An 18,586-nucleotide genomic window follows, 5' to 3' on the forward strand; every position below is an offset into this window, starting at 1 on the left:
CTCATAATCCCTCACTGGTAGTCCCAGACAGCAGCGGGTCCATAATGGAGCACAACATACACATGCTGACACAGTGGGTGTGAATTTACAGACCCTCCAGCTGGTGGGATCCTCCAGACCTCCCAAAGTCAACGTAGATTTGAATGGCTCACCCCACCCACCAAGGGGGAACAGGAAAACCCTGGCTAGCGATTCCAGTATGCGTAGTAACTTTCACAGTGCTTCAACAGCCAACAAAGCAACATGTTGTAATGTGGGAAACACAGCAGCAAATTGTGTACGGGTCAGCTCCCACTAACAGTAATATTCCAACATAAACTGCTGAAGGTGTTGAGAATAGCCCTGGTCACCTGCATTTTCTATAACTGGCAATGAAACAGGCATCAACACAAAGCAATCAGCACTGCTCAGTAGGTGGAAGGGTTACTAGTCTGCAGTGATATTGGGCTCCAAATACGAGAGTCAGTCCTTTTGGACTGGCTGTTAATATTTACTTATGGACATTTATTATCTATTCAAGTGTAACAGTCGATTATCATTTAGACCCAGTGGTCCGACTCAGCTTTACTCCTTTTTTTCTGGTTGTTCGAATGAAAGGTTAATGCATCATGTCTTTGCTGTGCTTCTTTGGCAGTGACACGGTCACCTTAGTTCTTTTTTCACTTTTGGCTGGATTTTGCCTGCTGTACTTTTATATTAGACCCAAACCCTCAGCAGCTTTCAAGCTTCCCCCAGGCCCAGCTCCTCTACCGCTGATTGGGAATCTGCACACCCTGGACCTGAAAATGCTCTACAAAAGCCTGATGGAGGTCAGATACATTTATCTCCGTTAAGCAGTTAAGTTGTTCAAAAATTCAATTTGCAGGACTTAGGCATCACTGGCTAAGGCAGCATTTGTTGCCCATATGTAATTGGCCTTGAGAAGGCAGAAGTGTAAAAGTGAGTATTTGTGGTGTCTTCTCCAGCGGTGGGAGTCAGGGCGGGGGTGGTTGCAAAGGGCGAATGCCTCTACCTTTGCGGGATGATATAGGAGTGGTTTCAAGACCTGTGTATTGAGTCAGCTTCCACATGGGGTTATTCCCTGTGGCTCAACTCAGTACAGAGAGGAACAAAACACCACAACTTGGACAAGATGGCTTATTTAATCAAGCTTGTTACGTGTACATGGAGAACAAACTGGATATCGGCCAAGACCTGTTCTGCCAAACAAAGACCCAAACACAGTACTTAGACAACGTTCAAAAATCAATTGATCCTCATCCTGACAGCTGCTTGCATTGACTGTGAGAAACAGAACAATAGAACCAGCAGCCTGAAATGTTTCACAAAGACAAGATGGCAGAAGTAATGTCCTTTTGGTCAAGTTCGCTATCCTTAAATCCCATTTGATTACTTATTACTGCCTTGTCCTAAAAATACATTAAGAAGTCTTACAACACCAAGTTAAAGTCCAATAGATTTGTTTAGATGTCACTAGCTTTCGGAGCGCTGCTCCTTCCTCAGGTGAATGAAGAGGTATGTTCCAGAAACATATATATATAGACAGATTCAAAGATGCCAGACAATGCTTGGAATGCGAGCATCAGCAGGTGATTAAATCTTTACAGATCCAGAGATGGGGTAACCCCAGGTTAAAGAGGTGTGAATTGTGTCAAGCCAGGACAGTTGGTAGGATTTCGCAGGCCAAATGGTGGGGGATGAATGTAATGCGACATGAATCCCAGGTCCCGGTTGAGGCTGCACTCATGTGTGCGGAACTTGGCTACAAGTTTCTGCTCGGCGATTCTGCGTTGTCGCGCGTCCTGAAGGCCGCCTTGGAGAACGCTTACCCGGAGATCAGAGGCTGAATGCCCTTGACGGCTGAAGTGTTCCCCGACTGGAAGGGAACATTCCTGCCTGGTGATTGTCGCGCGATGTCCGTTCATTCATTGTCGCAGCGTCTGCATGGTCTCGCCAACGTACCACACTTCGGGACATCCTTTCCTGCAGCGTATGAGGTAGACAACGTTGTCTGGCATCTTTGAATCTGTCTATATATATGTTTCTGGAACATACCTCTTCATGAGTTCTCCCAGTGAGCCAGAGAAGACACAGTCAGAGTGAGGCACAGCTAAGAGTGAGTTTGGGAATTTGAATCTAGGTGGGAATTCGAAGCTGGGTGGGGAGGAAGTGTTTTTTATCCCTGGTAAGTGACTGGTAAGTAGTGTTTCTGTTTTTCCTGTTTCTTTTCATTGGTATATTTATTTATTTTTTTCTTCATTGTTTATTTATTTATTTAATTTTTGGAAATTGTAATTGTTGAAGTTAACCGAAGGTTTAAAGATATGGCAGGAGATCTCAGACCCATGTCATGCTCCTTGTGTGCGATGTGGGAGCTCAGGGACACGTCCACTGTCCCTGGCTCCTTCACGTGCAAGACGTGTGTCCAGTTGCAGCTCCTGTTAGACCGCTTGACGGCTCTGGAGCTGCGGATGGACTCACTTTGGAGCATCCGCGATGCTGAGGACGTCGTGAATAGTACGTTTAGCGAGTTGGTCACACCGCAGGTGAAAGGTACTGAGGGAGATAGAAAATGGGTGACCAAAAGACAGAGCAAGAGTAGGAAGGCAGTGCAGGTGTCCTCTGCGGTCATCTCCCTGCAAAACAGATATACCGCTTTGGATACTGTTGAGGGAGATGGCTCACCAGGGGAAGGCAGCAGCAGCCAGGTTCATGGCACCGTGGCTGGCTCTGCTGCGCAGCTGGGCAGGAAGAAGAATGGCAGGGCTATAGTGATAGGGGACTCAATTGTAAGGGGAATAGACAGGCGGTTCTGCGGATGCAATCGAGACTCCAGGATGGTATGTTGCCTCCCTGGTGCAAAGGCCAAGGATGTCTTGGAGCGGCTGCAGGACATTCTGGGGGGGGGGGGGGGAGGGTGAACAGCCAGCTGTCGTGGTGCACACAGGCACCAACGATATAGGTAAAAAAACGGGACAAGGTCCTACAAGCTGAATTTAGGGAGCTAGGAGTTAAACTGAAAAGTAGGACCTCCAAGGTAGTAATCTCAGGATTGCTACCAGTGCCACGAGCTAGTCAGAGTAGGAATGTCAGGATAGATAGGATGAATGCGTGGCTCGAGAGATGGTGCAAGACGGAGGGATTCAAATTCCTGGGACATTGGAACCGGTTCTGGGGGAGGTGGGACCAGTACAAACCGGATGGTCTGCACCTGGGCAGGACTGGAACCGATGTCCTAGGGGGGGTGTTTGCTAGAGCTGTTGGGGAGAGTTTAAACTAATGTGGCAGGGGGATGGGAACCGATGCAAGAAGTTGGAAGGTAGTAAAACAGGGACAGAAATAAAAGGCAGTAAGGGGGAAAGTGTAAGGCAGAGAAGCCACAGTCAAAAATCAAAAAGGGCGACAGTACAAGGTACAGTGACTGAGGGGAGCTCAGTGAATAGGACCAGGACTACTAAAAGAAATAAAACGGGAAGTGAAAACATTAATGGTAAGCGACGCAGGTTGTTACATGAAGATATGGGTTCAAAATTAGGAGAAAGGTTAAGAGGAAATATAACTTAGGCGACGTTACAGATCGAGGTGTTAAGATTCAGAACAGAGGTAAAAAAGCCAACATAAGTGTACTTTACCTGAATGCTCGTAGTATTCAGAATAAGGTAAATGAGTTGATGGCGCACATCATCGTGAATGACTATTATTTAGTGGCCATTACTGAAACATGGTTAAAGGATGGTCATGACTGGGAGTTAAATATCCGAGGGTATCAAACTTTTCGGAAGGACAGAGTGGATGGTAAGGGAGGTGGTGTAGCTCTATTATTTAAGGATGACATCCGGGCAACAGTAAGGGATGACATCGGTGCTATGGAGGATAAGGTTGAATCCATTTGGGTGGAAATCAGGAATAGTAAGGCGAAAAAGTCACTGATAGGAGTAATCTGTAGGCCACCAAATAGTAACATTATGGTGGGGCAGGCAATAAACAAAGAAATAACTGATGCATGTAGAAATGGTACAGCAGTTATCATGGGGGATTTTTATCTACATGTCGATTGGTTTAACCAGGTCAGTCAAGGCAGCCTTGAGGAGGAGTTTATAGAATGTATCTGCGAGAGTTTCCTAGAACAGTATGTAATGGAACCTACCTACGAGGGAACAAGCGGTCCTAGATCTGGTCCTGTGTAATGAGACAGGATTGATTCAGGATCTCATAGTTAGGGATCCTCTCAGAAGGAGCGATCACAATATGGTGGAATTTAAAATACAGATGGAGGGTGAGAAGGTAAAATCAAGCACTAGTGTTTTGTGCTTAAACAAAGGAGATTACAATGGGATGAGAGAAGAACAAGCTAAGGTAGACTGGGAGCAAAGACTTTATGGTGAAACAGTTGAGGTACAGTGGAGAACCTTCCAAGTGATTTTTCACAGTGCTCAACAAAGGTTTATACCAACAAAAAGGAAGGACGGTAAAAAGAGGGAAAATTGACCGTGGATATCTAAGGAAATAAGGGAGAGTATCAAATTGAAGGAAAAAACATACAAAGTAGCAAAGATCAGTGGGAGAATAGAGGACTGGGAAATCTTTAGGGGGCAACAGAAAGCTACTAAAAAAGCTATAAAGAAGAGTAAGATAGATTATGAGAGTAGACTTGCTCAGAATATAAAAACAGATAGTAAAAGTTTCTACAAATACATAAAACAAAAAAGAGTGGCTAAGGTAAATATTGGTTCTTTAGAGGATGAGAAGGGAGATTTAATAATGGGAGATGAGGAAATGGCTGAGGAACTGAACAGGTTTTTTGGGTCGGTCTTCACAGTGGAAGACACAAATAACATGCCAGTGACTGATGGAAATGAGGCTATGACAGGTGAGGACCTTGAGAGGATTGTTATCACCAAGGAGGTAGTGATGGGCAAGCTAATGGGGCTAAAGGTAGACAAGTCTCCTGGACCTGATGAAATGCATCCCAGAGTGCTAAAAGAGATGGCTAGGGAAATTGCAAATGCACTAGTGATAATTTACCAAAATTCACTAGACTCTGGGGTGGTCCCAGCGGATTGGAAATTAGCAAACGTGACACCACTGTTTAAAAAAGGAGGTAGGCAGAAAGCGGGTAATTATAGGCCAGTGAGCTTAACTTCAGTAGTAGGGAAGATGCTGCAATCTATCATCAAGGAAGAAATAGCGAGGCATCTGGATGGAAATTGTCCCATTGGGCAGATGCAGCATGGGTTCATAAAGGGCAAGTCGTGCATAACTAATTTAGTGGAATTTTTTAAGGACATTAACAGTGCGGTAGATAACGGGGAGCCAATGGATGTGGTATATCTGGATTTCCAGAAAGCCTTTGATAAGGTGCCACACAAAAGGTTGCTGCATAACATAAAGATGCATGGCATTAAGGGGAAAGTAGTAGCATGGATCGAGGATTGGTTAATTAATAGAAAGCAAAGAGTGGGGATTAATGGGTGTTTTTCTGGTTGGCAATCAGTAGCTAGTGGTGTCCCTCAGGGATCAGTGTTGGGCCCACAACTGTTCACAATTTACATAGATGATTTGGAGTTGGGGACCAAGGGCAATGTGTCCAAGTTTGCAGACAACACTAAGATAAGTGGTAAAGCAAAAAGTGCAGAGGATACTGGAAGTCTGCAGAGGGATTTGGATAGGCTAAGTGAATGGGCTAGGGTCTGGCAGGTGGAATACAATGTTGACAAATGTGAGGTTATCCATTTTGGTAGGAACAACAGCAAAAGTGATTATTATTTAAATGATAAAATATTAAAACATGCTGCTGTGCAGAGAGACCTGGGTGTGCTCGTGCATGAGTCGCAAAAAGCTGGTTTACAGGTGCAACAGGTGATTAAGAAGGCAAATGGAATTTTGTCCTTCATTGCTAGAGGGATGGAGTTTAAGACTAGGGAGGTTATGCTGCAATTGTATAAGGTGTTAGTGAGGCCACACCTGGAATATTGTGTTCAGTTTTAGTCTCCTTACTTGAGAAAGGACGTACTGGCACTGGAGGGTGTGCAGAGGAGATTCATTAGGTTAATCCCAGAGCTGAAGGGGTTGGATTACGAGGAGAGGTTGAGTAGACTGGGACTGTACTCGTTGGAATTTAGAAGGATGAGGGGGGATCTTATAGAAACATATAAGATTATGAAGGGAATAGATAGGATAGATGCGGGCAGGTTGTTTCCACTGGTGAGTGAAAGCAGAGCTAGGGGGCATAGCCTCAAAATAAGGGGAAGTAGATTTAGGACTGAGTTTAGGAGGAACTTCTTCACCCAAAGGGTTGCGAATCTATGGAATTCCTTGCCCAGTGAAGCAGTAGAGGCTCCTTCATTAAATGTTTTTAAGTAAAGATAGATAGTTTTTTGAAGAATGAAGGGATTAAGGGTTATGGTGTTCGGGCCGGAAAGTGGAGCTGAGTCCACAAAAGATCAACCATGATCTCATTGAATGGTGGAGCAGGCTCAAGGGGCCAGATGGCCTCCTCCTGCTCCTAGTTCTTATGTTCTTATGTTCTATTCACCTGAGGAAGGAGCAGTGCTCCGAAAGCTAGTGACATCGAAACAAACCTGTTGGACTTTAACCTGGTGTTGTAAGACTTCTTACTGTGCTCGCCCCAGTCCAACGCCGGCATCTCCACATCATGGCTAAAAATACATGTTTAATGGTTAATAATGATTAATCAGTCCTATAATTCATTTCAATTCTTAATAAAATAACTTATGTAAAACTACTCGAGTGGCATGCTGACGATTCAGTTTTAAGAGGTATCATCGCTGAACCCCCCCTTCACGGGAGGTTGGGGTTGATACAGCAAAGGTTGTACACTGAGCGCACCTGACAGAGTCGAAGATGTGCCATTTGTTTGAGGGGGTAGAGGATATTTGTGAGCAGTGTTGGAGGGGCCCAGCCAATCAGGTACATATGTTCTGTTCCTGCCGAAGCTGGAGAAATTTTGGAGGTTGTTCTTCAGCACCATGTCACTGCTGCCTGTGTCCGTGTAGTGTTGGGGGGGGGGGGGGCGGATTTATTTTTATTGAAGTTTAGTGTGCCATCTTTAAAGATGGTGCCCGATCTCTGTTGAGCCGGCAATGCTGGCTCCAATCAGGCCCCGCCTCACCACACTGATAGCAAAAATCATGGCTCCAGATCTTTTTTGCACTGACTGCACTAAAGTATGGAGAGAAAACATGGCTGTGCATCTAGAGAGCTACACACCGGTTGTCTTGTTTTAGCCAGTACCCTGCGCACTGAGGGGAAGATTCCACTAGTCCATTCAGCCCAACCAGTCCAGCCAGCCTTTGTGCTCCAAATTTAATTCTTTATTAACACAACCCTCTATTCCTTTCTACCCCATACCTCCAGGGTGCTTGATGTCAAGTGTAAATGCAGAGCACAATGACCTGCTCATTGTTGCCACTTGCTAATTTCCTCTTATTTAAAAGGTGGCAGTGACCCGCACTTTGAAAAACCATGCCCTATGGGAGCCTCTACAGAACTTCATGTGATTTTTGATTAATGGAGAAAATTAAGTGTTAATAATAGAGTATAAGATTACTTTATTGAGCTATCCTAGATGAGGAAATATTGTGCTCTAATTGCCAACGACATTATAATCATAATGTTGATAACAATGTGCTGACCCTCCTATTTAAAGCCCAAACCAAACACCAGCATTCAGGACCGTCTTTATCTTTCATAGCCATCACCACGCAGAAGGGGAAACCTCCTAATTGGGGTCCCCAGATGTCCTGCCCTGGCACTGCTACCATGGCACCATCACCCTGGTACAGGTTGGCACTGGTGCTAGGGGTCGTACCCTGGCATGACCCTTTCCCCCTGCTTACCTTGGCAGCTCCAGCAGTTCCCCTCAACTTCAATTCAACACAACATTTCTTCATGATGGAATTTGTCCTCTTAACAAAAGTTCATCACAACTTCTATGCAACTTTCTGTCCTTTCTTGAAAGCTTAGTTACACTTTCTGGGATCTTTCGAATCAACCCAGGAACCTGGAGGGTAAAACGAGACACGGTCATGGGGCGCAAAACAGGCAAACTTGCACTTGCCCATTGATATATGAGTTTGACTGAGGTCAACGGAACTGAATGGGATGACTAATGGGCAATTGATTTGTTTTGGGTCCCCACTTGTGTCCAATTTTCACCACCCATTCCTCCCACCACCACCCCCCCCCCCCCCCCCCCCCCTTCTCACCCTTTTTATTAATGCATTTTTATTGACAGGACTTTTCTGGTTCCATTTCAGTTATCTGTGCAGTATGGGTCTGTGTTTACCATTCAGCTAGGACTGGAAAAAGTGGTGGTACTCACGGGGTACAAAACAGTGAAAGAAGCTCTCGTAGACCGTGCAGATGAATTTGCAGAGCGAGCAAAAATCCCTGTGTTGGAAATGCAGACAAACGGTTATGGTAACTTGCAGCTCTTCACTTTATTATGCACTGTTGATATTATAATTATGTGTTAACCAAACAAATAAGATATTTCAATCACTGGTTTGGGGCATGCCACTTAAGAACATGAGCTTGGGCTCCATTAAGAAACATTAGAACAGTCAGCTAGTTGCTGTGGGGGGTTGGGGGGAGGGGGGGTGATGGCAAAGAGAGAAGTTATATTCATAGTAAAAAGATATTTCGACTTGTGGGGGAGCCCAGAACTTGGGGTGATAAATATAAAACGGACAATAATAATAATAATCGCTTATTGTCACAAGTATGCTTCAATGAAGTTACTGTGAAAAGCCCCTTGTCGCCTGTTCGGGGAGGCTGGTACGGGAATTGAACCTTGTGCATTACAAGCCAGCTGTTTGGCCCACTGTGCTAAACCAGCCCCTAAGGAATCCATTTGGGAGCTCAGGAAAAATGTTTTCACCCAGAAGGTGATGAGAATTGAGGAGATTGCGAGTAATCGAGGTGAATAGCTTAGATATATTTCAGGAGAAGTTTGATAAACAGATGAGAAAGAACGGAATAGAAGAACATGTTGATGGGGTTAGATGAGACGGCGCATAAATACTGCAAAGGCCTATTGGCTGAATGGCTTGCTTTGTGATTTACATTCTGTGTAATTCTATGTAAATTACCACATTGGGAAACGAGTCTGAAACCATTGATAGGAATGAAGGGTGTAATTAGTATATTAAAACACCGATGTTTCCCATTCTGTTCCTGGATGCACTGGAAACAAAGTAAAGCCAGGATTTTCCAGTCGCTCGCTCCCTTCAATCCAGGATTTCTCGCGGCAGATGTGTGGTGAGTCATTGGCCACCGGTGGGATCTACTGTGCTGCTAAAGTTTATGGGCATTTGCGCACTCATCCGCCGCTGGGAACCTGTCACGACGGGTCAACTTCGGTGGGACTGGAAAATCCAGCCAGCGGATGAGGCCAGAAATTCCCACCCAAAGTAAGTTACCTTTCATTTGATGTCCATTCTAGGAATTTCTTTTGGACATGGAGAGTCATGGAAACAGATGCGAAGGTTTACTTTAATGACCCTTCGTGATTTTGGAATGGGCAAGAAGACAATTGAAGACAAAATTACAGAGGAAGCCAAATTTCTGGTACACATAATACAGTCATATCAAGGTTAGAACTTATGCTATTCTAGTTCAGTGTAATTCTAGAACAGGTATCCTGGCTGACTTTCCCACTCTTGCACTTAGGATTAATGCATTCAGGTCTATTACCTATGACATTAAACCAAGTACCCCAGTACTTCCCAGTACCCCAATTAATATTTATCCCACAACCAACATCACTAAAACAGATGATCTGGTCGTTGTCTCATTGCTGTTTTTGGTAGCTTGCTGTGAATAATTTGGCAGCCACATTTCCTACTTTACAATACTTTACAATACCGAAATTCAATATGTGCTCCATGACAGGTTGGTTAGCTCAGTGGTCTGGACAGCTGGCTCATAATGCAGAGCGAGCCAACAGTGTGGGTTCAATTACTGTACCGGCTGAGGTTATTCATGAAGGTCTGCCTTCTCAACCTTGCCCCTCACCTGAGGTGTGATGACCTTCAGGTTAAATCACCATCACTGAGCTCTCTCTCTCAACGGGGAAATCAGCCTATGATCCTCTCAGGCTATGGTGACTTTAAGGTGTAAAATAAAAGCAAGTTTTTTTCTTTATTATTCTGTTCTGGCAAAGACCATAATGGCCTCAAACACGGGGCCTTACTGGTCTGTATGGCTTACAAACTCGGTATCAGAGGAGCTGAAGATGTGACAACCTTAAAACATCAGAAAGAATTAAAAAGTGTCACCATTCTGTTTTCAAAATAACATTAAATTCATGTTGATCTGTGTTTTCTGGTAGGCCAGCCCTTTGATACAACTGAACCTGTCACCTCTGCCATGGCCAACATCATCTGTTCGATAGTTTTTGGAGATCGCTTTGACTACAAGGACCAAATATTTTGTACTATTACAAAGCTGATACGTGAAAATTTTCATCTACTTGGAACTTCTAAAGTCCAGGTATACATTCAATATTATATAATTCGAAATGTGAGGTGAAAGATTTTGATAAGGAGAACAAGAAGAGCAATATAAAATAAAAGATACAATTCCAAAGGATCTTCAGGAGCAGAGACCTGAGGGGATATGTACACAAATCGTTGCAGGTGTCAGGGATAAGCTGTGAAAGTGGTTAATGAGGCTTACGGGACCCTGCGCTTTAAAGATAGGGGGCACAATGTACAAAATCAAGGAAGCTATTGGTGAACCTACATTAGTTCAGCATGAGTCTAATTCTGGCACCACACTTTAGGCAGGATGTGAAAGCTTAGGGGAGGGGGGTGGGGAGATGCAGAAAAGATTCTGGGGTGAGAGAGCTCAGCTACGAGGATTGGCGAAACTGAGGCTGTTCTCTTGAGGGTTCTACCATTTACTGTATATTCCCTACCTGTATTAGACCTTCCAAAATGCATTACCTCACATTTGTCCAGATTAAACTCCATCTGCCATCTCTCCGCTCAAGTCTCCAAACGATCTAAATCCTGCTGAATCCTCTGACAGTCCTCATTGCTATCTGCAATTCCACCAACCTTTGTGTCGTCCGCAAACTTACTAATCTGACCAGTTACATTTTCCTCCAAATCATTTATGTATACTACGAACAGCAAAGGTCCCAGCACTGATCCCTGCGGAACACCACTAATCACAGCCCTCCACTCAGAAAAGCACCCTCCCATTGCTACTCTCTGCCTCCTATGACTTTGCCAGTTCTGTATCCATCTTGCCAGCTCACCTCTGATCCCGTGTGACTTCACCTTTTGTACCAGTCTGCCATGAGGGACCTTGTCAAAGGCCTTACTGAAGTCCAGATAGACAACATCCGCTGCCCTACCTGCATCAATCAACTTTGTGACCTCCTCGAAAAACTCTTATCAAGTTAGTGAGACACAACCTCCTCTTCACAAAACTGTGCCTCCTCTCGCTAATACGTCCACTCGCTTCCAAATGGGAGTAGATCCTGTCTTGAAGTATTCTCTCCCGTAGTTTCCCTACCACTGACGTCAGGCTTATGGGCCAGTAGTTCCCTGGATTATCCTTGCTACCCTTCTTGAACAATGGGCCAGGGTTTAGAGAACACCAAAGTCTTGGAGTTCACCTGACCCACAACTGTTTATAGAATTTGGTTATGAGGAACATTAGGGCCTACCTTTCAGGTGTTATTCAACAGAGTCCTGAAGCACTTTTAATCAAAAACAATGTTTATTCTATGAATTCAGTTAACATTTCTATAAACACACACAGTAAGCATTTTTATCAACTACAAACATAAATACCCCACACAGCTACACTTTTCTCTCTCTATATATAACCCTTAATAATTTCCCTTTCTGCTGCTTCAACTTGATAACAACATCCAATAAAACCAGAAAAACCCTTTTTACCAAAATAATAGGTTTGAATTCTTTACAGAAAAACAGTTATCACATTTAAATTATCAAGTGATCTGGACACTTTTTAACATGCAGAGAGAGAGAAGAGAAACCTTCTTTGTCTGAATCCAGCTTCCAACTGTGTAAACCGAAAGTAAAACTCAGAGCCACAGCCAGCTCCCAGCTCAAAATGAAAGTAAAACCCAGAGCCACAGCCCAGTTCCACCCACACAATGACATCACTGAAGCCATGCGATAATACAAAACATTTCCTAAAGGGACACTCCCATGACAAAAGTGATTGGCAAAAGAAGCGATGGCAACATGAGGAAAAGCCTTTTTAACACATTGTGTGGCCAGGATCCGGAATGCATTCAAATGTGGTGGAGGCAGATTTAATTGTAGCTTTCAAAAAGAGAACTGGATAATTATATGAAGCGAAAGATGTCCAGAGCAATGGGGAAAAGGCAGGGGACTGTGACTAGCTGAGTAGCTCTTACAGAGAGCTAGCACAGATGTGACAGGCCAAATGGTCTCCTCTGCTTTATCCCAAGATCCTATTCTGATTTATAATAGAATTTAGATTTGTGTTTAAATGCCTTAAATGGCAAATTTACCTTACCCTACCTTATGCTGTTGGCAGGTTCAATAATCTTCAGATTTTCTGGGTCAGTCACAGCTGGAACATTTCCAGTTCATAATGAAGTTCTATTAATAAAACACCAATGCCAAAGCTGGAATAATGTTATATTATGTCAGTATGATATTACTAATTAAGTTAACCTCCACACAAGTCATTTACCACAGCATAATTAAACTCTGTTGTCTAGCTTTGAGTCTACACTTATCACAATCCTTCTCCAACTGTTCATTTGTTCAACCACTCCCTCACCTCCACCACTGACGTCCCTGTTCTTAGCAAGCCTTTGCCATCACCCGTTCTTATTATTACCCTGGTACCACCACCGGCCCCCTTGTCATTCTATAAAATTCGACGGGTGCAGATTTGTGTGGCCTGATTAACAACTTCGAGCATCTCTGGGGCACAATTGGATTCGCCAAGTTTTAGTGGGCCTCCTTTTTCCCCCTATTTTTACAAGCCTGGACCCGGTCCCAACAGTTGCGTGGATACCGGACAGAAATCCCAATATTTTATTTAATTTGTAAGATTGTGAGGAAAGGACACTGTGCTCCAGGAGTAATTTCACAAATAGGGATATGGTATATTAAAACAAACTTTACTGACACATGATTACTAACTTTAATATCATAAAGACACTGGGTAGGGCAGCACAGTGGCGCAGTGGGTTAGCGACCCCGGCCTCTGCTCTCATCCCGATCTAAACCGAATCTCCAGCCAGTGGGGCCCATGGTCCGAGATAACTATCCCGCATACTCTACCCCCTCCACCCCAACCAAAGTCTCCTGACTCACTACAAAGTAATCAATCCTCGAATGCACCTTATAGATGTGTGAAAAGAAGGAATACTTCCTTCACCCTGGGTTCTGAAAGCGCCATGGATCCACCATACACATCCTCTCCATAAACCCCCCCAGCTCCCTTGCCATTCATACCCTACCCATCGACCTGGACCTCGACCTATCCACCCTCGGCTCTACGGCACAGTTAAAATCTCCTCCCATGATCAACTGGTGTGTGGCCAAATCCGGGATCGCTGCCAGTAACCTCCTCATAAAACCCACATTGGGCAGCACAGTGGCGCAGTGGTTAGCACTGCTGCCTCACAGCGCCGAGGTCCCAGGTTCGATCCTGGCTCCGGGTCGCTGTCCATGTGGAGTTTGCACATTCTCCCCGTGTTTGCATGGGTTTCGCCCAAAGATGTGCAGGGTGGGTGGATTGGCCACGCTAAATTGCCCCTTAATTGGAAAAAATGAATTGGGTACTCTAAATTTAAAAAAAAAATAAAGACAATGGGAGCAATTCTCTGGTATCGTTGCGCTTTTGTTTGAGCGAAACAAGGCCGGTGAATAATGGGAGAGGCGGAAAACAAGAACCGCCCTGGCACAAAACCGTTTGTGATGCCACTGGCTCTCATGGGTGAAATCGGGATCTCGCCGTAGTGTGGCGAGAAACCAATTATCACCACTTAAACCCCATTTCCATTTAATTAACGGGAGCCAACCCATATCCAATGGCTTCCAGTGATCCAGTGGCCTCCCCAGCAAATGATCACGCTGGCGCCGATTAGTAATCCTTCTGAAAAATGTTAACCTGGCAGATGGGCTGCTGCAGGGGGCCGAGGAGGGGCGCATTGAGTGGCAGTGAGTCCGGGGGCACTGGGATGCTGATCCTGTGCTCGTGGAGTTGGGGAAGGCAACTGGGTGTACAGCCCCTGTTGGGGGCGGGCCGCCATGGAGGTCTGGGGGTATCAAGGTAGTCCTTGCCGGGTGGTTGGGCAGGGCGGGGGGGGGGGGCGGGGCAGCCATGAGCGGTTCCACCATGCCAATCCCTGCACCACGTGTTCCCATACCGGGGGCAACCCAGTCCCTACCAGTCTACCTCACTGACCATCCACAACTTCCACTGATGCAGAAGCCTCTGGCAGTACGGCCGAAGGCTATTCCTAATAGGGAATCGGCAATCGTGGTTAAGGGAGCACTTAACACATCTCAAGTGGATCCCCGTGTGTGGGCAGGCCATGTAGCATGTGGGGCTCACTGCCCAGCATCCCAATGACACCTTGATGCATGGACTCTGTGCTTGAATACTGCAGAAGGCAGCACCACAGATGCAGCAGCCAACCTCTGAACACCGAGGGGATGGCCCCAGCCCTGGGGACATGTCCGCGGCCGGGTGTACATCGTCCAAGTGCATACCAGTGCCCCACTATCCCGATGGTGCTGCCCCACTATCTCCACCTTCCCTCCCCCAAACCCCCCACAAAGCCCCCTCCCCCACAATGCACACTCCACTCCTTAACCCCACCCTCTTCCAGGGCCCTCAGTGAGCGTTAATGTGTTTTGCCTTCCTTGCTCTACTGCAACATCTAGGTGTGTCCCCAGGATGCGCCTGCAGGTTCTGGCTGCAAGATGCACATCAGCGGTGGAGGCAGCCAGGTGCTTATCTCAACCCTTGGCATTCGATGCCCCTGGCGTGCTTCGTCTGGGGGCCCAGGAGCCAGAGGTCTCTAGCGCACTTGTCGGCGGCACATGCAAGTTCTCTCTGCAAGATGTGGCCAGAACTGTGGAACTGGTGGCCACCATCACCACTCCATAGGATGGGTCTAGGTTGCCACCCAGCGTCCCCTCCTTCCGCTCGGTGCCCATGGGGCCCTGGGGTTCACCTCGGGATGAGGTGGCAGCTGGTTCGAGTCCCAGCTGTCACTGCGTCTTCTGGCTCTGTCAGCCCTTACTGCTCCCAATGTCTGCAACATTGTGTCGACGCTCTCGGCGATGCTCGTCAGTGACTGGGACATGCTCTGCAGTGCCTCAGCAATGCCCACCTGCGACTGGGACAAGCTCCACAGCACCTCGACCATTCCCATCTGAGAGCGGGACATGTCCCTCAGAACCTCATCAAGGGCAGCCTGATGCTGAGTCACATCCCCATCGAGTCGGACAGTCTACCATGGCCCTCAGCCATGGCCGTCACCGACTACGCCACGCCTTGGACACCGTCACTCATGCTGCTGATGTTGTGCACCAGGCTCTGCACTGCGGTCATCGCCCTAACAATGTTGGTCTCGGTGCCACGCACTGCAAGTGACATCTCCTGCGCCCGTGCCTCTGGGACTCCTCCAGTCGGCTGTGGACCTGCTGGAGCGTCACCGACATGTCCCATTGAATGTCCCGGCCACTCCATCAGCTCCGGGTAAACCTGTTCCAAGGTTCAGCACCTGACTGGGACCCAGCTGAGTCCTGGGATCCAGCAGCCCTCCCACTGCTGTCTCACCTGCGGGTTCCTGCCTCCACCTGATGTACATCAGCGACTGTGTGGTGCTCACCAGATTGTGCCCCAGAAGCCTGTCCACTAATGTCTCCCACCGAGGTGCGTGTGCCCGTGCTGGTGGATGGTGGGGATGACAGCTGTGCCGCCTCGATCGTGTCTTCCTCGGAGCTCTCCTCATAGTTGGCCTCATGGGAGGCAGAGGAGGGGGTCATCCGGGATGGGCCGTCGCCGTCGGCTGGAGGGCCTGTTGGAGAATGAACACATGGTCAGTGGTATGGGTCAGTGTGTATGGCAATAACAACTCATGTGTGATAGTCCATCAGGATGGGGACCATTGGATCCTCATGTCTGCGGCATGCGCCGACCTCTGCATTGGTGACCACTCTATCCTCGGCCACACCCGTCACCTCCAGGCCCGTTCATAGAATTATAGAATTTACAGTGCAGAAGGAGGCCATTCAGCCCATCGAGTCTGCACCGGCTCTTGAAAAGAGCACCGCACCCAAGTTCAACACCTCCACCCTATCCCCATAACCCAGTAACCCCACCCAACACTAAGGGCAATTTTGGACACTAAGGGCAATTTATAATGGCCAATCCACCTAACCTGCACATCTTTGGACTGTGGGAGGAAACCGGAGCACCCGGAGGAAACCCACGCAGACACGGGGAGGATGTGCAGACTCCGCACAGACAGTGACCCAAGCCGGAATCGAACCTGGGACCTTGGAGCTGTGAAGCAATTGTGCTATCCACAATGCTACCGTGCTGCCCCGTTCCTCGAATATCATGAGGATTCTTATGCCTGGCACCCCTCCACCAGTCTGGGCCTTTTCCTGGCAAATGTGGGAGAGTTTGACAGTGTGAGAATGTGCGCAGCATGGTAGCACATTGGTTAGCACTGTTGCTTTACAGTGCCAGGGTCCCATGTTCGATTCCCAGCTTGGGTCACCGTCTGTGCGAAGTCTGCACATTCTCCCCGTATCTGTGTGAGTTTACTCCGGGTGCTCTGGTTTCTTTCCACAGGTCCCAAAAGACGTGCTTGTTAGATGAATTGGACATTCTGAATTCTCCCTCAGTGTACCCAAACAGGCGTAGTGTGGAGACTAGGGGATTTTCACAGTAACTTCATTGCAGTGTTAATGTAAGCCTACTTATGACACTAATAAATATCATTATTATTATTCTCCTGCAGAGGCACAGAGAGGGCTTCATTAGCCACAAGCATGGTTCACAGTGCTGGAAGAGGGGGTGTGAAGGGAGGTTAGTGGTGATGGGAGGGTTGGGTGAAAGGAGGGATGTGTGAAGGGTGGGTTGGGGGGACAGATGGAGGGTTGGGGGGGGGGGGGACGGTCTCGTTGGGTGGTGGGAAGGTTCCGGGGGTGGGGGGGGGGATCAACTAACCCAAGTTTCTTTTTAAAATTTAGAGTGCCCAATTAATTTTTTCCAATTAAGGGGCAATTTAGCATGGCCAATCCACCTACCTTGCACATCTTTGGGTTGTGGGGGCGAAACCCATGCAAACACGGGGAGAATGTGCGAACTCCACACGGACAGTGACCCAGAGCCGGCATCGAACCTGGGCCCTCGGCGCCGTGAGGCAACAGGGCTAACCCACTGTGCCACTGTGCTGCCCCAACTAACCCAAGTTTTCAACCCAGACTGTGCCAAATACATATAATACAATATGTACCGGAAATTCCTTCATTCATTCATTCATTCATTACACTACTGAACCTTCTTGTGGCACTGGAGGTCAGTCCTCTTGGTCACGCTGCCCGAGTTTATGGTGCTGGCACTTCGTCCCAGCAGCACTGGCTGCCTGGTAGCTCACCCTCCAGGACCCTTGTAGGAACAGGGCACCCCCTCTGGGGTCCACCGCATCTAGGAGCCCCCCAGGTCTGTACCTCCAAACTTTGGGGCCAGTTGTCTCGGCGCCATGGATGCTAGCTGTGTGGGTATGGTTGTGCAAGTGCAGCTCAAGTCATACTTAACCTTGTTAGCCGGGGGGGGGGTGTTGGTGAACACAGTCCCGGTGAATCGGCTGGTGAGCCTTAATTTGTGGCATGAAGCCCATGAGGTCTCGTTAAGTGGACCAATTAACATTGAATTGCCCCTTGCCCGCCTTGCCGGGCCGGGCTCCGGGAAGCTCGTGGCAGTGGCTTCGATATCAAACTTAGAAATCGCACCCAAAGTTTACAATTGCCAGTTAAACGATGCTTAACAATAAAATGAAACACAAACTCCTCACTGCTATCTTTATCTCCACTCAATAAAACCCCACCTCAAATCAAAATCCACTTTTAAATACAGTTAACATACACGGGATTACTTTCCAAACATTGGATAGAGATCTTATAAGACTGTTTGAAGAGAGAGACCTGAACCCTGTCAGAATAATGCAGAATCTCTGGCTATATTCTCCAGAAACTGCTTCTCATCTCGCCTTCCAGCCAAAAGCTAAACTCTGTCTGGATAGGTACATGGATTACGGGAAAATGATATAGTGTAGATTTATTTGTTCTTAAGGGCAGCACGGTAGCATTGTGGATAGCACAATTGCTTCACAGATCCATGGTCCCAGGTTCGATTCCGGCTTGGGTCATTGTCTGTGCGGAGTCTGCACGTCCTCCCCGTGTCTGCGTGGGTTTCCTCCAGGTGCTCCGGTTTCCTCCCACAGTCCAAAGATGTGCGGGTTAGGTGAATTGGCCAATGATAAATTGCCCTTAATGTCCAAATTGCCCTTGGTGTT

The 18,586-nt window shown here is 47.0% G+C and overlaps 1 protein-coding gene across 5 annotated transcripts in view; it reads left to right on the top strand.

Moving 5' to 3' along the window:
- Nucleotides 1–563: 563 nt before the first annotated feature.
- The window catches only part of LOC140394373 (cytochrome P450 2K1-like), a 92,411-nt gene continuing 74,388 nt past the window's right edge, over nucleotides 564–18,586 (top strand). For all 5 annotated transcript variants that reach the window (XM_072481574.1, XM_072481575.1, XM_072481576.1 and 2 more), the window contains exons 1-4: nucleotides 564–809; nucleotides 8,280–8,442; nucleotides 9,467–9,616; nucleotides 10,355–10,515. In XM_072481574.1, coding sequence (XP_072337675.1) covers nucleotides 609–809; nucleotides 8,280–8,442; nucleotides 9,467–9,616; nucleotides 10,355–10,515 — 675 coding nt within the window. In that variant the 5' untranslated portion in view covers nucleotides 564–608. The remainder of the gene's footprint in view (nucleotides 810–8,279; nucleotides 8,443–9,466; nucleotides 9,617–10,354; nucleotides 10,516–18,586) is intronic.

Source organism: Scyliorhinus torazame, chromosome 17 (genome assembly GCF_047496885.1).
Source record: "Scyliorhinus torazame isolate Kashiwa2021f chromosome 17, sScyTor2.1, whole genome shotgun sequence".
Classification (NCBI taxonomy): domain Eukaryota; kingdom Metazoa; phylum Chordata; class Chondrichthyes; order Carcharhiniformes; family Scyliorhinidae; genus Scyliorhinus; species Scyliorhinus torazame.